We start from the raw sequence: 19252 nt of genomic DNA, 5'->3' as shown, positions 1-19252 counted from the left end.
CCTCTTTATTAAAGCAGAACTGCAACACTATTTTATATTTTGGGGTTAGAAAGACTCAGCATTGATGAGGGCATTTCAAACCACAATAAAAGGAAAATGTACACAGTAAACGTGTAAAACTTCCAATTCATATCACAAAATAGACCAGACTTCCAGGTACACTGTATGTGAAGCGCCATATTCTGTCATTCAGGACGAGGCAACAAAACCTCCGGCGAGGTGAAGCAGCCCTATTACATTGTAAACAAGCAGGCTTGTGAATACATCTCTTTTAATCCAATAGAAATATTGCTCTCAACTCCGAAACGGTTTTGCCAATAAATGGAACTTACTTGTTAACTGTGCGTGCAGATCACAATGGAAATATTTCTGTGATTAAATATCTGCTGTTCAACTTGTTTCTGTTAGCTCGTACACAAGCAGGAAGGGCCACATCACGTCACAATTCTCGCAAACTCTCGCTCTCAACCGTGGCAAGACCAGTGTTTTGCGACAACATGGCGACTTACAGCACTTTCACAAAGTTCAGCATTTTGTGCTTAATTCAAAATTTGTAATTGTTTTCTATACTGTCAATTAAGTTGTTTTGTTTCCGCGATTTAATAACCGTTCTGAGAAATTGGGACTGAAGTTCCCTTCAAAGCCTCCACCTTCTAGTTCTTTTCAATAGTCATAATTAATGAAACAATATAATTATAATATATAATTGGTATTAGTCTATTTTCTTTCCTGTCAATCTGCAGTGCTGCTCTATTAAAATCAGTTACACACCTATGAAGATTTAAGAATCTGTACCAGAACAGCTAGTCCACAGGCTCTTCATCCTGGAAGGTTTTTCATTATACCATGGACTCTAATGCGTCAACTATTCATATAATTGGTCTATATTACTACTGCCTCCAGGTCTTTATTCAATGAGGATAACAAGTTACAGTACCAAACCCCAGATGACCATGACCCTCCAGGACCAGGAGTGAATATCCCTGCTGTAAGAAATTTTAAAATGCCAGCAAAGGGGAAAAGATTCTTTTTCAGGCTCTTCTTTCCAAAATTAGTCCTAGATAATTATTTCTTTTTGCTTTCAACAAGAATTAGGAAATGTCCTCTGTTAATCATTTTAGTTCACCATGACAATCCCCCAGAACATGCAGTGTCAAGACATACTTAGTCACAATAAAAGCCTCACTACCTCAAAACACTAATGACTATAGAGTTTGATCTGTGCTCTGAATGAGCACCTTAACAGGTTGAACTACAACAGAACAGAATGAATATTTAAAGATAAAAGTGAAATCTTACCTAGCAACACAACATGAAATGATATGAATTAGGGCCAAAACGCATTATAACAATCCATTACTGGATTTATTAGATGTAGTCTGAAAACATTTTCCTGCAATAGCTAACTATAGTTAGCTAACACTGACTAATATCATAAATTTGGTGATTAAGAAGAAAAATACAATAATGCTAAAATACAATTTAGGTTAAAATAAAAATGGTAATTAAACAATAATAAAAATATTTAAAATTAGGACTACACAAATATATATATAGGAGACGAAACCATATGAATTCTCCACTTCATATGTAAAACACTCACTTCTCTAAATCACCTCCTGCCTTCTACTGTACATGTGGAGTCAGAAATTCCATAACCTTTACATATTTCCAATCTTTGACTTCTTTTGAACCTTAACCACTCCTGGTCATCCTGGAACACTTCTTTCTCAGCTGAATCTAGGAAGTTGCAACAGTTTCTTAAAATACTATTGTCATTAAGAAGAAAGTAAATATTTTTACCTCTGTCTCACAAAATATTCATTTTTCTATAAGCTTGTTTTGCTTGATATTTAAGACTCCCAGTACTCCCAATACTGTGATGAAGTCAGCGATGAAGAATGTGACAGGCTGACAGTTGTGCTCCTGATTGAAACTTTGGAATGGGGAAATTAATCTGTAATAGAGTTCCTTTTTTTATACTGGTATCTGATATTTTTGTATTCTTTATGGGGGTTGATGCACTTTGATGCAGCAATAAACGTGGGAGTACCTAAGATACTGTAAGTGCAAAGGTAAATTGTAGATACTGTACATTACATCACAATACCATACATTCAACATTAGCTCCACAGTAATAAATTATACTGTCTTTCCTTTTTCTATAGTTTCCATTAATTTTGAGAGTTTGCTAAATTGAAAAAAGAAAACATCTAAATACATACTATACCATTACATAAGAAACAATTGGTTGCATCTTATCTGAAATACCTTATCATATTAAAACCAATAAACATTTTTGTGTAAATTCAACTTAAAAAACATCAGCAGCTTTACAATGCCCGTTTGGACGAACTAACAATTACAATAAAAGTCCTTCTTCCATCAAGCATGTCCATTATTTCTTTTCTTATTTTCCTGTGATCTGTCAGTCCCACTGCAGATTAATTACGGCAGACAACTACTGTTAAAATGTCGATTACGTACATTAAAATCTCTTAAGTCACATATTATGTGAATACAAATAATTCCAGGCATTTAAAAAGGAGGGGGAAACACAATGCTCAAAATGAATACTTTTAAAGGTAAGATAAGTTACACTAAATGTCAGCAAAAACGAAAAAGTATAAAATGAAATATATTGATTGTGTAACTATTCAGACCCATTAACTCATTAGCTGATGGAAGCAATTACAAATGCAAGTCTCAACCAACATTGCACACTCTACAATGGTACATTATAGATCAGTCTAACGTTTCCCTATTCTATGTGCAGATATTCTCAACCTTTCTGAAGGTGTTCTTGCTCTTCCAAAGCTGTTGCTTGCTCCAGCAGCTCTGTTTGGTGGAACAGCCTGATCTAGGCAGTGTTTGGATGGTACAGTGTAACTTCCATTGCATGATGCCTGATACCTGGCTTCATTCAAGAAAATAGCTGAATGAAAACCTCAGATCTGTTTAGCTAGTAGCAACCAAATGATCTAGATGGGTGACATAGCCTGCTTCCAATAGTAGCCTTTCTTATATGTTCTTAATAACAACTCTCAGGAAAGTCAATAATTCTCCTTAATCAGTCATTTAACTAGTAAAGTGAATCTAAGTAAATATTTCAGGTAGGTCCACTACATGCAATATACTGTAGATGCTCTTCAAAAGTGTTTCAGCTTGGTTTGTCACTTTGGACAGAACGGGAATCAATCATCAGAAAGCCATCTCATGTGGATAACTGTAAAGTGTGCTGCATTTGAAAACAAACACAAAAATGTATTTTTGAAAACAAAAGAAATCAGGTCAACTGTCAATACAAATAACTCTGAAGAGCAGCTGTCATGTGTACTATATATTAAAAAAATAATTCCCTGCCTTTTTATAAACCCTGGCACAACTGAACTCCAAACTTCATTCTAAAGATGCCTTTGGCAGGCAGTCTGCCGTTCCCTTTCTGCCTCATAGTCGACATGACTTTAACTTCACAGTGAAGGGAAGCTTCCCCCTGTGCTGGCAGTGGACACCTGACCTTTCCTCAGCGCATTCATTCCCAGCTTGGCATCCCAGTTCCTAAGCCCACGATGCAGAGACCTGACATCCTACAGCACTTAGGTGGAGAATAAATTAATTGAAACCAGATCGCTCTTTAATGCCCCTTTCAGCAAACCAGTCAGTTCAAAATGGCACTTAAATGCATTTTTTATTACCTGCACAAAAGGATTAGAAACCAAGCAAAAGACTGGGGAACTAAATCTAATAACAGAAATGCATTGTTTGTGCTGCTGTAATGAGATGGAAAAATGAATATGTAAAAAAAATAATGGCATACCCACTTGCTGTGTTGTTTCTTGCAAGCAAATGCTTTATTAAAGCTTGCTAGAGAATAGTACAAAAATGAGCTGTCATCACTCGTCTCTCAGTCTTTTAAATACATAAATAACGTCGTGGGGGCAAAAATGCCATCTGTTGTACAAGACAACAATCCACTGATGTTTGGAAAACGTTTCATCGAGTTGCCTCACTTGTGTTACACTGCATAAATTGGAGCCCTGTAGCAGAGATTACAGTACTTTAGACCTTCAAGTATAGGAAACCCAGTATGGGAGTTCTCTCTACGTTACCTGCTGGCTGTGGGAGGTAGGCCCCAATTAATTTTGATCTCTTCTTTTCATAGCCTTTCTGTGTGATGTCACCTGCCAAAGAAAGGATAGCCCCATTAGTGAGCGTCAGCAAACAGACAAACTGAAGAGTGGTTGTGTGCCATTACTGACTGAATATTGATCGCTGTGTTAAAATCTGTCAGGTCAACAGATTATAAAACACTGGAGTTACGTTAAAAGTAAATTGTCGTGCTATTTATTTCAGAACAACACATGGATAGACTGTTCCAGCAAGATGAAAGAAAAAAGAATGGGAGATAGGGAGTTTTTTCTTACTTTATTTCTCACCAAATACAGTAACAAAAAATAAAGCCTGAATTAAACACATTGGCTATGATTTACATAATGAAGCCATGTCAGTAACAGCTGACACAAGGCATTGCCTATCAAGGCTTCATCATTGTGTCAGAAATTGGGATGAAATTCAATGAAAGACAGATGGAGAAAAACAGAGAACATCACAACAGAGACATTTCTCTACAAATGACAAATATAGGAAAAAATGCCTTAAGACTTATGACTTTGACTCAGGAGAAGTAGTTAAGGAGAGAAGTGTCAGAGAGTATTAGTGGGAGCTCAAAGCTAACTGCAAGACTGAGCCTTTGGAATTCCCTTCATTAATCAAAGGTGTTTATTCTAAACTAGGAGTAAAATGGAAAGCAAAACAAGGATGGGGTTATAATGAGAGGAACACAACTTTAAAATAAAATGGGGGTTCATGGAATGGTACAATTGTCAGGTAATCATTTAAAATGAATGATGGTAAGATTTACTAGGCTTTTAGAAACCTAAAAACAATTAGTCCAGAAAAATGTAAGATTTGGAAAAACCTGCATGTAGTACACAGTAGTTTGTAGAATTTAATTTTCATGAGAATCCTTATTGAGATTATTTTGACAGAAGGTCACAAACAAAAAAATGAAAACTATTGTATATACTGTACAGCAAAAAAACGAATACAGAGGGAATATTATTTTCAATATCAAATGATAAATCAACAAGTATAAAAAATAGTACACATGCATTATTTCTGATATATTATTACCGACACCAATTATAAACTATTTTACAACTTTGTCTTAGTATAACTACTAAAAGTCCAATACATAGTCTGATCTGATGCAGGCATCCTATAAAAACAGATGCACTAACAAAAATATTTCATTATTTCCCTTTCAATCTGGTGATGGAATAACCATTTCACAACACAGTGACTGAAAACTGCAAAAAGTATGAATGCTCAAGAAAACCAATTATGTTAGGCCTTCCTAAAAAGAAATGGAAAATATTACCAGCAGTCTTGTTTTTATAAAAAAGGGCTATGTTCACAACTTGTTTTTTTGCATGTTTTTATCTCAATATTTTTACTTGGATAGAAGATTCAAAGTGATAGATTTGTTCATACTATTTCCTCAAAGATGGTCTACGTATTTGGAAATCTGTGCTTCTGTTTATGGTTTATGGTATACTTTATTATTTTTATTATTATTATTAGCAGCAGCAGCTACTGTTGTTATTATTAACTTGAGACTGAATATGACTAGACAAAAACATTACCAAGATTGACATGGTGGCAATCAATGTTATATTAGTAGAACTCAAAGGATTTTCCTTAAGTGTAGCAATCCTGCCATGTAAAGGTGGGTTTTACCACAGAAATGATATAAGTAGAAGTAGTGACAGTCCTTATACACACAGTTCCTCAGATGTGTGCTGTCTGCCGTTCAGTGCTTTTCTAACAACGCTGTTATAGAAAGGTACTGTACCAGGCAATGAGTTTTATTAAATACTATCACTCAAGGCTGTGCAAATGTTTCTTTGAACAACAATTACACCAGTTCCCCAGGAAGCCAAAAAGGAGTCTCACTGAAAACTAACAAATGAAATACAAAAACAAATGACGCGTACAAGTCAAACAGATTTTTAACGCTAAACCCAAGTGCTATCAGGCATGTCTGTGTCCTCCTCAGAGCTTTTGTCATGGCTGTGTAGTGGCATTTTGGATTCTTCGAATCCCCCCGCCAATGTTAAACCCAGCCGCTAGAAAAAGAAAATGAGCTTTTGATGGCAGAAGAAGGGAGGCAAGTCCACAAGGTGCTAATTATTCTTTACAGCAGGAGTTCTCTATCCCTGACGTGACAGAATATGTCCCAACACAACAGGGATTCATAAACATATGAATATTTAAACACATTCAGAACAACTGTCAAGCAATGCTGCTATTGGAATCTGCTGTACATGTCTATAGCGACAAGCACGGAATACAGATCTCAGCTTACCACTGCACCACAAAGGCACTGGTTTACAAATGGCCACAAGACATTTGGGAGGATACCCTCGTACGTAGCAAAAATGTAATTTTCAAACTTACATTTCCTGTGAAAATGCTTGCAGATGAGGAAAAAAGAAATTCCTAGTAAGCGCAAAGCTGAATTCTTTTTTTATGTCTGATTGTTCGGAACAGGAATGGCTTCACAGTAAAAGGTGTATTTTAAGCCAAAATGTAAGAAGAATAAAATACTCTGACATCATATCAATTTTTATAAAATGTATGAATTAAGGTAAACAAAACATTATACCCATTTCATTCTGCCACAATATTTTAAATCAAAAGAATCATAATCATGATGTTTAGAAAAGTATTAATATATGGATGCAATTCTTCGATTTAATTACAATAAAATCACATTTGTATATTTTTGTTACACAGAATGAAAGTCAGAGTCTTTTATGTACAAAAAGAATAACTTTTTGAGCCAATGAAGGCCAGAAATTGCAATTAACAGATAAATATTCACAAATTATTCTCTAAGAAATCTGTTTCTGATGGTTCTTTAGTTTCCTTGGAATTTTTAAATTCAAGGCTGCATTGTAGAGATTAAACTCAGTGCTATATGTGTTGCTTGACATTTGGGATATGGATAAAATGAAGCTCTTTATAAAGACTAAGTATGATTCATGTCTTCCCTCCTACACTGAGACACTGTACAGTCATTCCTTCAGCATTTTCCTTGTACAAAAAAACCCATCAAAATTTCCCAATACCCCTTTCTGCACAGTCTTAAATTAGACCTCTAGAGTTCACCTTTTCTGTTCTGATAGAGGGCCGAGTACTGCTGAGAAACCAATACAACCTAAAATGTGAACAGAGTTTTAGACTGCTAAAAATATTAACAGTGCATCATGTTATTTGACATGAACATAATGAAAAAGTATAATGTTTGAGCAGGACTGAAAATGTCATGCTTTACTGCAATTCATAGGTACAGATAGTGGACAAGAAAATGGAAACACCAATGTCCGTCACTTAATACAGTGTTGAGCTAAAACATGAGGTCAGTATAGCCTGTATGACCCAAAGCAGAGAGTCTACCAGAACCCAGAATTCTGCAGGAGGGATGTGAGGGACCCCTTCTTCTATGAAGAAGTCGGTCAAATCATGCCTTGTGGACAATGTCATCTCAGACGTCATTCCAGAATAGCGCATAAATGCTCACTTGGGTTTAGATCCGGTAACTGAGAAGGCCATGACATATGGATAACGTCAGTGTCATTCTCATCAAACCACTTGTGCTCTGTGGATGTGACATTTTCATCCTGACAGACAGGACAAGATGATCTCTCTCCCATTAAGTATTGATTAGCACCATGTTTTCTAAGGGAATGGGTGTAACCAAACCATGCCAGGAAAATGTACCCCGCAACATTGTAGAACCACCTTATTGCGTCTCTCTCAAATGACTTCACCATGTTGTATGGCAACACATGCAGAAAGGCTATAAGTACTGTCGTCCAGAACGGTTTCTCTTCTAGTATAGAAATGAGGTTCAGTTTCCTGATAAACACTGCAACACACCTAACCAGAGGAAGCACTAGTAAAACAAGACTGATTGCTTTTTTAATGAGTACGGCTTTTGAAAATATTATATTGGCAGGCCAGTATATTAGTTCTATTTATATATTAAGCATTGCTCACTAGTACATTATTTCAGTTCTTTGTCTGAATACACAGTGAAGTGCAGTACACTGTGCATGACAGAGCAGAAGAAATGAAAAGGAAAAAAAACATGTGTAAATGTTATGACACTAATGGCACTGCACTGTTTCTGAAAAAGAACATTAATGCTCAAAATCTGTATTGCATGCAAACTACATTTTTCCACCTTGTGTTCTGTTAAGAAAAAATAACTGATTTTTTTGGGGTACACAGTGAACAGACATCTTTATTTGCCATAGTTTAGCACAATACCTTAAGAATAGTGTAATTTAAGAAATATGGGAAATTTTAAGCAAGGACTGAAATTATTGTGACATTCTTCACATTCTTGAAAACTGGAAATGCTGGTCCTCACTTACACAGGAGGGTAGACTGAAGCACAACTTTCCATTTATGAATGGTTACCAGAGGCTTTTTCAGCACACTACACAGGCCCCATCATACAGGGTTGTGGGAGTTTCAAACAAGCTACTGTATATAGCCTTATTGTTGAATCTGAAAATCTGTTTTTTTTAATGAAATAACATGATAAGAACCTTGGGTTAATCACCTACTGGCATCCAAATAAGTTAGACAGGCCAAAATAACCTTTCATATGTCCTTAACATTAGGATACTTTTAATAAAGAATAAAAATTCACACATAATCAACTGCTAAACCACCATGGCTACCTGCCAGTGCTATGAAAAGATTAAACATTTTGTGCTCAACCTATATAAAGAAAAGCTCGGTGTCTGGAATCTCTGCTCTGAGCACAAAAGGAATGTTTATATAATATCTCTATTGCCACCACAGGTTACTTCAAACTAAACACAATCAGCTTTACCAGAGAAGTTCTTACACTTGGTCCCAGAGTTTATTTTAAGAGAATGTGATGAGAAATGTGCAAAATAAAATATGTACCATTTCCATGTTCGGACTTTGGCAGCACAGTCCCTCCCCATTTTGCATCTTTCAGGCTTATATGGTAATCGTAGAGTATAGTAAATGTACAGAAGATAATATTGTGTTGTAATGTGTTGTGTCAACAAGTATTTAAATCTGACACTGCCCGCAAATTAAAATACCAAACACTCTGACTTATTTTAAAAAGAACATGGTTTTCAAACACCCTGATCACTAAAGGATATTTAGCCTGCCTTTTAGAAACTGACACCATGTACATGTAAGGGCGCTTGGGCCCACAGGATCTAATATTAAATCACTTTTGACATTGCTTTGGCACCATGAATGCTGCCAAGTGGAGTTTCTACTTTTCAGTATATATAAAACCAATATACTGTACGTACAATATTTCTTTCAGATACAGCTCATTTAAAGAGTGAGTTGTCAGCTTCTAGAAAATGAAGAATCATATGTCACCATATGTTTCTGCAGCTGTTTTAGTAACATGCCTATAATTTCTCTTTTCAGCGCTCAAATCCTGACAAGTTTTGAAACTTAAAAAGTTCTAAATCGACTATGATCACATAGGTGCCACATCTACATTCAACACAACGGGGTGTCCTTCAATATGTTGTCTGTCAAATGTCGCTCAGACACCTTGAGAAATATCTGGCTAAAACGTCCTTATGCGATGGATGAACATCTTTTTTTTCTTCCCCGGACCTTGTATGAAATGTCGGCTGATGTCTTAAGAAAGCATAGTGAATTACAAGTCAAGAAATCTGAAAAATGTAAAGAATATTTATAAGGATGTAAAATGCTGTAGCAAAACAAAGATGTAAATTGATATAGTATACTTTCCAGAACAGTACATTAGGACATTCTATTACCTTTTACTGATGCTTGTTGTGGTACTGTATATTCTCCCATATGAGGAATGAGTATTTAAATGTGTATGGATTATTAGAAATACTATGTTATTTTTAGGATGGAAAACAAATTTCCTTCACAGGATAAGTAAGACAGGTAAGAGAATTCAAGTATCAAATGCAGCAGTTCATAAACTGTAATAGTAAAAGTAAAAGGGTTAATAGAATGTTAGAAAGACCATAATTCTACAGCACTGCACTGTAATCTCTATGTTTCCATTCTGGGAGTGGTTCCATGTTATCCTGATATAACATCTGACCTGGTGGCCCATTAAAAAAGTGGTAACTACTAAAGCCAACACTTTAAAGTGGAGCCTGTGGGGTTTTATTCTCAAGTGAATTGCAGTCTCCCAAAGATACTGGCTTGCAGTCACCTAATTTGGCTTTGAGGTAAGGAATCGTAAGTCACGTAAATCAATGTGAATTAAAACTAAAGTAAAGCACAGTAAAACTGAGATGGCATTCTCAAAGGTTTTAAACTTACAGGCTCTAAGTCTGCTACGATCATATTTTAGATGCCACATTTTCCAAATCCCCTTGAGAAATATTAGCAAAAAGATTATTACTTCCGTGAAAATGCAACAAATTATTTTTCGTTATATTTAAAGCTCTTTTTTAATTATGAGCTATTATGTATCTAAATGGAAAAAATTGTCACATTTTCTAGATGCAAGACTAAACGTTTAAAGTTGCAAATCTTAAAGTTGCATTACTCAAAGTAGGTTTGGAAAATAAAGTTATTCAAAGTTTTGAAAAAAACCTTAGACATATTCAGAATTTTAAAAATGTTTTTTTAGTATGCCATAAAAAGAAATATTGCAGAACTGCAAACCCTGCAATTCATATACAGTACCATTTTTTCCTTTTATTATATAACCACAAACAGGGGCTAAAAGCACTGTAGAGTCAATTAAAACAGCAATAATACCACAAAATTACAGGACACAGGACTGTAATTGCTGAAGAATATCTACCTCTGTACTCATTTACAGGATCACTTTCAAAGCTCTTTGCTAAACAGAAAAATCAGTTCATTTTTTTTTCCAGATAACACTTTTTCATTCTAGATCTGCACCCTTGAATGTTTAAATTTTGAGAAAACTGGGATAATTTTATTTTATTTACTGTTTTTTAATGTGTGTAGGCATGGTATGTACTAAGCAGATATGCATGACATTCCTCTTTTATACAAGACAGGCTATGCAAAAACATCAGCATAGGGAATATTTTACTACATTTTCTATTACAGCTAAAAACTGCTTCTATTTTTACTTATGTTTCTAAAACAAATAAGAAAACAGTTATGAAAGCATATTTAACCTTACATGGCATTCAAGAGAATTTGTGTTAACCTGCTAATATTCTTTTTCCAGTGCAAAAAAAGCTGTGAATATACATAAACACTGAATTGTCAAGAATGGAAAATTGTTAACAGTAATGATTAACAACGCATGAGAGGCCTCATAAATGTGACACAGCAGAAAAGGAGGTTTCAGCAGCTTACAATTCTCAATACACAAGTCTGAACTTGCACTACTTGAAACAAGAAAAAGAGAAAACAAGACATTGTCCCTGGGGTGAAGACTTGATGACTTTACAATACCTACTAGATATGTAATTTGCAGCATCAAGAAAAGCTCTTGCAACTTGCTAACGCTATAGTCTCTCATGGAAAGTATCACAAGTGATTAGCATTTGCAGAACTGAAGCACATGTACTGTACCAATATGAATTTCTAGTTATCAATATTTGTATTTTCCTGCACTGAAAAACTGCATTTTGTTTTTCAAAATAAGTTTGACGTTTTCTGCTATGTTCCAATCAGCAAAACCTGACAATACCATCCAATACTAGCGAAAATATTGCACAGTAAAGTGTTTCTCAATATACTCTTATGTTTAAACAATTACTGTTCAAACCTGTACATCAAAAGACTGCAAAGCCCATATAAGATGAAGATTTAAGATTATCATCATCCATCATCTGTAGACAACAAAATGTTTTCAATATGGATGTCTCATGATGTCATTGTTTAATGGTATTAGTTTACATATTCCATACAGTTTTCCCTACAAGAATAATCTTGACAAGATTACAAGCAAAACCATTACTTCCTTTCATAGTATTCATAATATTTTTGCAAAACAATCAAAAGTCTGCAAGCTAAAGACAATCAAGAAACTCAGAAATAGTTGTTTTTTCAAGGAACTCCTCCAGATGAGATCAATGTAGGACAACAATGCCCTAGTAAATGTTAATGACATTTATTACTTTTCATTAAAAAGGATAATTTATTAGAAATGGGATAAGAGTTAATTTCCTGCGCCCTTTAAAATTTAAAATCTCACATCACTTGACAATCAGACGAAAAAATGGGCTAATTCCTGTATCCAGTTTGTTTTTCAACAATATCATTAACAACTGGAAGTACAACTAAACAATTTGAGTGCAAATGCCAATATGTGAAAACGACAGAGTATTCAAGAAAAAAAATTAAACAAAGGAATTATAAAATACCATAAAGGCAAACAGAAATTAGTTTTTGCAATATTATTTTAAAAATATATTGAAAATAAAATCTTGGATCTCCCACACTACTTAAATTCTCTCTCAATCTAAACATAAACCAACTGATTTAATAGCACACAATTACGAGTCATTGAAGGAATCTACACACATGATAGTAGGTTATATATCTTTAAGATAAATCTTAAGGTAAGACAACATGCTCCCTCCTATCATGGATAAGAGTGGTATCACATGAACATGGTAATTCTGACCCCAAGGTCAAATAATGTCAGGGAACAGACCTGGGTTCATATTAAGTAAAGTATTATAATTATACAGATCATAGGCTTTATATCTATCCTAAAGCAGCATACACACACACATATATATTTATATTTATATACATATATATATATATTTGTTAATCAGCACACCCATTTTTTTGGAACAGCATTTCCACACTCACTTTAACCGAATTTATGATTAACAGGTACAATGACTATAATGACACTGGATGTATGGGAAGCTAAAAAACTTGATTCTTTTTGTATCTTATTCCTGACTTACAGGTCAAAACCATACTTACTTGACATATCCAGTAAGATGGTGAGATGGTGATCCTGTTGGGTTTGGCCTTTTATTAATTTTAAAGCTACAGTTTGTTTCTTTCTTTGGTCTAAAACTTCATTCCTAGCTTGAACACCAGGCTTGGGAATAGCTTTTCAGATCTCAATAAAACAGCAGTTATCTCCACTCCTCCAAAAGGGGAAAAATAAAAAAAAGCTTCAGAACACTAGATAGCATGCTCTACTGTCTTCAGTGTGACCAAACATATTTATGAAAAAGAATTTACATTTTTTATAGCACCATAAATATTGGATTATCCTGTTGGATTTGTATGCTCGCCTGCTAACTACAGTGGAATATTCAAACTGACTTGTCCAAACACGTTTTGCCTTACTATAAGCAAACAATAAAACTGAAAAACTGCCCATTGCTAGTACAGTCACAGTACAGTGACAAACTCCTCCTCATCCCAGGAGATACAGAGAACTTCTGGCAGGGTAGGATCTTTGTTATTTCTTTGTTGACAAAACAAAAACTAGCAGGTGCTTTTCTGCCTTTCAAATACTTTTAGCAGTGCTCTATTCCTCAATAAGAATGTTTAATAGAATTTGGCCACCGCCATTATGTGGATTTGTAAAATTTTACAGATTTTATTCTAAATTAGGTCCAGAAAACAGCCAAAATTAAAATATTCACCACTGAGCAATACCTTAAGTCTCATCTGCCTTCCAATAAACAGAGCCAGTATCAAGTTACTCACATTGAGAGACTGGAAGCTAATTTCAGAACCTAGACCAGGACTCCAGAACACAAAAGAGAAATTACATCCCTTTCTATGGAAACATACACAAGTTTTCCCTTTAACGTAAATAATTTTTATACACAACAAATCTTTCTGTTCCACAATAACATTTGCTGATGGACTTCGACTGGGTAGTGTATATAAATTTATTGTCTTTTAAGGATATGTCCATTTATTCCAGAAACATGTGAGCCTACCCACTAAAACGCAGGTTTTCAGAGCCTCTGAGTTCCCTGATTTAAACCCCTGAGTTACTGAATATAATCAACGCACCCTTATATAAATATAAAAAGCTATCTGAATTATGTTCCTTGAGGAATTCTTACCTGAAGGGAAAAATGTGTTTCTCAGCAATTAATGAAATCACTACTGTATAAAGAACAAGCAACCATGTACTGCATTGTAAAAACGAATGGCTTGTTTCTAATAAAACAATCTCTTTCCCTTCATACTGTCCCTTCATACTTGATTCAGAGTCAGTGTTGGCTGACTAATTACAGGTTATTCCTGGGGTCCTGCCTAGTAAGGACATTTTTCTTCCTGGGGCTGAATTTGCAGTAGAATCACTATGTCCCACAATCTCAAACTCCAGTCAGAGATGAATTATAAAGATTTTTAAAGCCAAATAATAGGTTTTTAATGGAAAGTAACCAAAGTGATGGAAAACTGCATGTCATAAGCAATTTATTCTGCTATAACTATGGGGACTGCAGGCAAAAGAACTTAACTGTTGAATCATTTGTGGCTCTGTAGGCCATTCCAAGAATTGCCTGATATAAACAGACCATACTCACTCGTGGGGAAGAAAGTAACCACAAACAAGAGCTCTAAAGAAGCCTTCTATGAAGACTGAACACATTTCATGCAGCTTGCTAACCCAAAAGAAAGCAGCGCAATTATCAACTCCACAGTTATCTCCACAAAATAAATTTAAATAGCAGTAATAAGGAATGCTTTAACCATTTTTATCATTCAGTCACTATGGTAATCATTTTTAAACCTTTTGAAACATTGTTTTGGTATTATATATTTACTTTTCCTTTTTTACAGTTCTTGAAACTTGAGGTTGGTCAATCAGCGAATGTTGTCATCAAACTGCAGGTTAGTTAGGTGATTAACTGCTGCTTTCTAGATTAGATCATTTGACTTTATTATTGTATGTTAAGAATATCATTAGTACATTGCTGTACCATACAGTGAGACTAAACACATGGAAATCTGGAACAAGTGAAGAATTCGAAACAAAAAACCTTTAGAATCGAATACCTCCCTAAAATCATTTAAAACAACTTTGTATTTAAAACAAATGTAATGGAAACATTTTTATAATGGAAAAAAACACTAGAACACAAGCAAAGTGGTAATTTAAATGGAAAAAAAACGGTCTACAAAATAAAAAATGTATACATTTTTTTTAATGAAATCTAGGTAGCTGTGATTGTATGTTCAACATCAAAAGAAGCTTATCACTACTTATACATGTATATTTTTCAAAAAATAAAGTATACGTACATAATTTGGCATCATTTTATTAAACAATCACTCATGACTGGCTGTGACTGCTAAATAAGCACTAAATCACTTCATCAGTGTGAGTTGATTGGGCACAGGTGGTGAGGCATGAGGTTCTTTAGCTTGCTAAATATCAACCCTAGTGAAAATCAAGACAAAAAACCCCAAAAAGGAACAATAAACCCTACACAAGAAAAGAATAATGCGCTTGTATCAGCAGAATGTTGAAGGCGACTAAGTCAGAGCACAGTTGCACAGTTGACATCTGCTTGTGCTCACAGCCAGCAAAACCTAACCTACTGTAGCAAGATGCTACAGCCAAACACAGTCCATCAGTGATCAGCCCTGATCTCAGAGACCACAAGTCACAGCACCTCAATCAACAGGGCCAACACTACAGTATGCTCTGTCATTTTAGTCCTGTCAATTCCTGAGCATAGTGTGATATCTTTAACTTCTCTTCAAATTCACCCGCACTGACAAAGTCAATGTCCAGAGATTTAGAATAACAGCATCACAAATGACACATTGCTATAGCAAGTACATGATCCAGCAACTGCTGGATGAAACAGGAGCCTAGTACCCACTAATGATTATTGACAGGTTAGGCTGGTTCTCCTATGTACTACAGTATATTTCTCAGACACTGTCTATATAAGGGTAGCATGGTCGCGCAGAGTTGAGTACCTGAGTTCAATTTCGCATCTGGGGTGCTATCTGTGCGTAGTTTGTGTGTTCTCCCTGTGTCTGCATGGGTTTCCTCCAGGTGCTCTGATTTCCTCTGACAGACCAAAGACATACTGGTAGGTTAACAGGCTTCTGGGAAAATTGACCATGGTGTGTGTATGTGTCTGCATCTGTGCGTGCCCTACAATGGACTGCATCCTGTCCAGAGTTTATCCGTATATCCTGCCCTGCGACTGCTGCTTACCAGGGTAGGCTCCAGTTGCCCTGTGACCCTGAATTGCATGAAGCATTTAGGATACATGGACAAGATAACGTTAACTGTCCCTTATACTACAGTGGTACCCTTTACATCCCTTCAAATTCACCCCCATTCAGGAAGCAATTGTACAGTGAATAATGTTAGAATAACTTTTTCACAGCACTAGATGATCTATAGACATATAAAACATATTTATATTTAATTAAATTACTTGTAAAGCAGAAGAATATGAAGTTTTAAGTCTAGAATACATCAATTAGGCTGTTTGGTGACATGCCAATTACCCAAATTTCATCTTAGGTTCGTGTACTGTATTTTCTTGAATGCTTTCTACCTGGCTCTCTTGGAGTATAAGTAATAATTGATATTTCTCAATGGTGACATACAGTACTATACATTAGAATATATATTTTAGACCCTGTATTTATATTTCTTTACCCTGATTATGATGGTGTCTGCTCTTAGCTTATATTCCCTTCGGTAGACTGTAAAATACCAAATACATTTTTGTTCACTGTCACGACACTAAAACACAATAATAAATATTTTTATGACCTTCTACTGAACCTCCTGTTTAAAAAAAGGAAACTATACAGGGGGCCTATACTGTATATACTGTAGTATTCATTACAAACAGCAATTTTCATCTGAATTTTGGGAGTTCACAACACTCTAACTTCGGCCAAATCTGCAGATGAACTCACTGACAATCCAGTCATAATGTCTGAGGCAGGATGCAAGCCATCATTGTGGCAGAAGTAGAGTAAAGATGAAAGGCGAACAACGGAAGAACTTCTAATTAATACCACAAGGCTGATTCCCATGTCACACACAGATAAGCAAGTAGAAGGGACTTCATTCTGTGCAGAACAAGGTTACTCTAGAGATGGTCTCATCATTTCAGAACCCACGGCATGAAATGAAAAGAACAGCCTTTATACAGTAAGTGCTCCAATATTAATGCAATCTTTGCAGTGCAGGCACAGAATTTTTCAAAAATAAGAACTTTGTAGCCTATGGAGCAGAAGAGTGAATCAATGTGTGTGACCAAATCAGGAATTACTGTATTTCAGGATGGCGTAGTGTTACTGTCCCTGTTTTAAAAGGACTAATTCATTAGTAAAGTCTTTTTTAAGACTTTAAGACTGTACAATTATTAACCTTTCCTTGTGAGGCCCAAACTCTACTTTAACCTCCAAAACACAGTTTAATTGTTGCCACAATTAGAAGTAAACAGAGATTCACCAATAAAGAGTAAGACAAATGACAAATTAAACATGATTCATACAATTTGACACAACTGTCTTATAGCGCATAATTGCTTTCCCAGGGTCACTGCAGGATTCCTCAATAAGAGAATGTATCTCGTTTTCATGTTTGAGCTCGGAATATATTTCCCCAGTGCAAGTCAACACTACTGTTAGAAAAGCCATTTTGAATGCCAAAACTCACCATACGGCCTTCAGAGGGAGTCGTTGCACAGAGGTGGGGTTCAGTGTTTCGAGAATTCTCTTGATCTCAGGCTGTACTTCCGAGATCTCAATCTTACACTGCAAGCTAGTTTCTCAGAAAGCACAGTTCTCTTTCTAACATGATTGCTTAAACTGAGCTGTGCAGGGAATCAGGCTGGGGAGGTGAAAGAAAAGTACTTATCCGAGGGAAAAAATGCTGCAATGCACAAATAAATGTGGAATGACTTAAAGCAACAGGGATTTCACTAGTCATAATCATAATTGCAACATGAAGTCACAGAAGATTTGCTTGCAATTTTCACCCTAGATTTAGCAGCACTTCAGTTGTTTTCCCAATTGATTATCTAGTATCAGCGAAGAACATTATGTTGTATCATGTTAATAAAATTTCTATATAAAAACAAAGTGCAACTTATCCTTCATGGAGTGTTAATAAAATAATCTCTAGATTTATGGATATATTTTATATCAACAACAACATGGTTTGATCATGACTGCAGAGTAGTGAACTGGTTAACATTGACGCCTCTTGGCTCTGGGGCCCTGGGTTTGTACTGTATGCTGTCCCCATCTTCACACGGGTTTCCTCCAGGTGCTTCAGTTTCCTCCCACAGTCCTAAGATATACTGGTAAAGTTAAAGGGGAACCCTAGTGCTATTTTTACATTTTGGGGTTATATTGAATTGACAATGATGAATGCATTTCAAACCACAATGAAACTACTGGATAAATGGTAAAGTGTGCAACCACCAATTTACATGACAAAATATACATTTACTGTACAAGATGAATGTAATGTAATTAGTGCAACTGAATCGAGTTCAGTGAATCAGGACGATTCACTGAAATACTAATTGTTTTGTCACAATTTTGTGAAACTGTCAATTTATTTATTTGTTATCGAGATTTAACACAGTCTGGCATGAGTTCTCCTTTTATTAGCTTTTGGGAAAATTGGCCCTGGTGTGAACATGTGTGTGTCTTTGTGTGTGCCATCTGAAGGACTGGCAACTCCAGGCCCATTGTGTATCCGCCCTTGTGCCCATTGCTTGCCGGCACAGACCCTGTATTGGACAAAAAGATTAGAAAAGGAATGGGTGTTTTTGAACAACTAATTTCGCCTTTACCACTGCCTTGCCAGGGCTGGTGAAATAGTTTTTTTATTGATCTCGAGATCTATACGTTAACCTTTCAATTCTCAAACTAAATGTAAAAAAAAGTTTAATGCCATAAGGCCATAACCAATATCCTGTAAAATCATATTGCCTTAAAAAAGTAATCTAAATGTTTTTTTTTATTAAAAATAATCTCCCTGTATTTCCAGTATAACAAGTTGACAACAGATAAACAAGTAATTGGTGGCACCTCTTAGATTATCCAGCACACAGATGTCTTTTTTTGCTTTTGTTTCGCTGCAACTACTGTACAGTAAATACTACTTGATTAGTACTACAGTAGATATAATACAGCACGATTACATTCTACC

General features: G+C 35.4%; 1 protein-coding gene across 6 annotated transcripts in view; it reads right to left on the bottom strand.

The window, feature by feature from the left end:
- LOC148833028 (disco-interacting protein 2 homolog C) overlaps positions 1 to 19252 on the bottom strand; it is a 224110-nt gene that overhangs the window by 101771 nt on the left and 103087 nt on the right. For 5 of the 6 annotated variants that reach the window (XM_088918309.1, XM_088918303.1, XM_088918305.1 and 2 more), the window contains exon 2: positions 4110 to 4181. In XM_088918309.1, coding sequence (XP_088774435.1) covers positions 4110 to 4181 — 72 coding nt within the window. Of the gene's footprint in view, positions 1 to 4109; positions 4182 to 13053; positions 13176 to 19252 lie in introns of those variants that run through there. The other variant, XM_088918308.1, reaches the window with a different exon arrangement.

This window comes from Atractosteus spatula, chromosome 6 (genome assembly GCF_055471065.1).
Source record: "Atractosteus spatula isolate fAtrSpa1 chromosome 6, fAtrSpa1.hap1, whole genome shotgun sequence".
Lineage (NCBI taxonomy): Eukaryota > Metazoa > Chordata > Actinopteri > Semionotiformes > Lepisosteidae > Atractosteus > Atractosteus spatula.
This window is presented reverse-complemented; position numbering and strand designations above follow the sequence as displayed.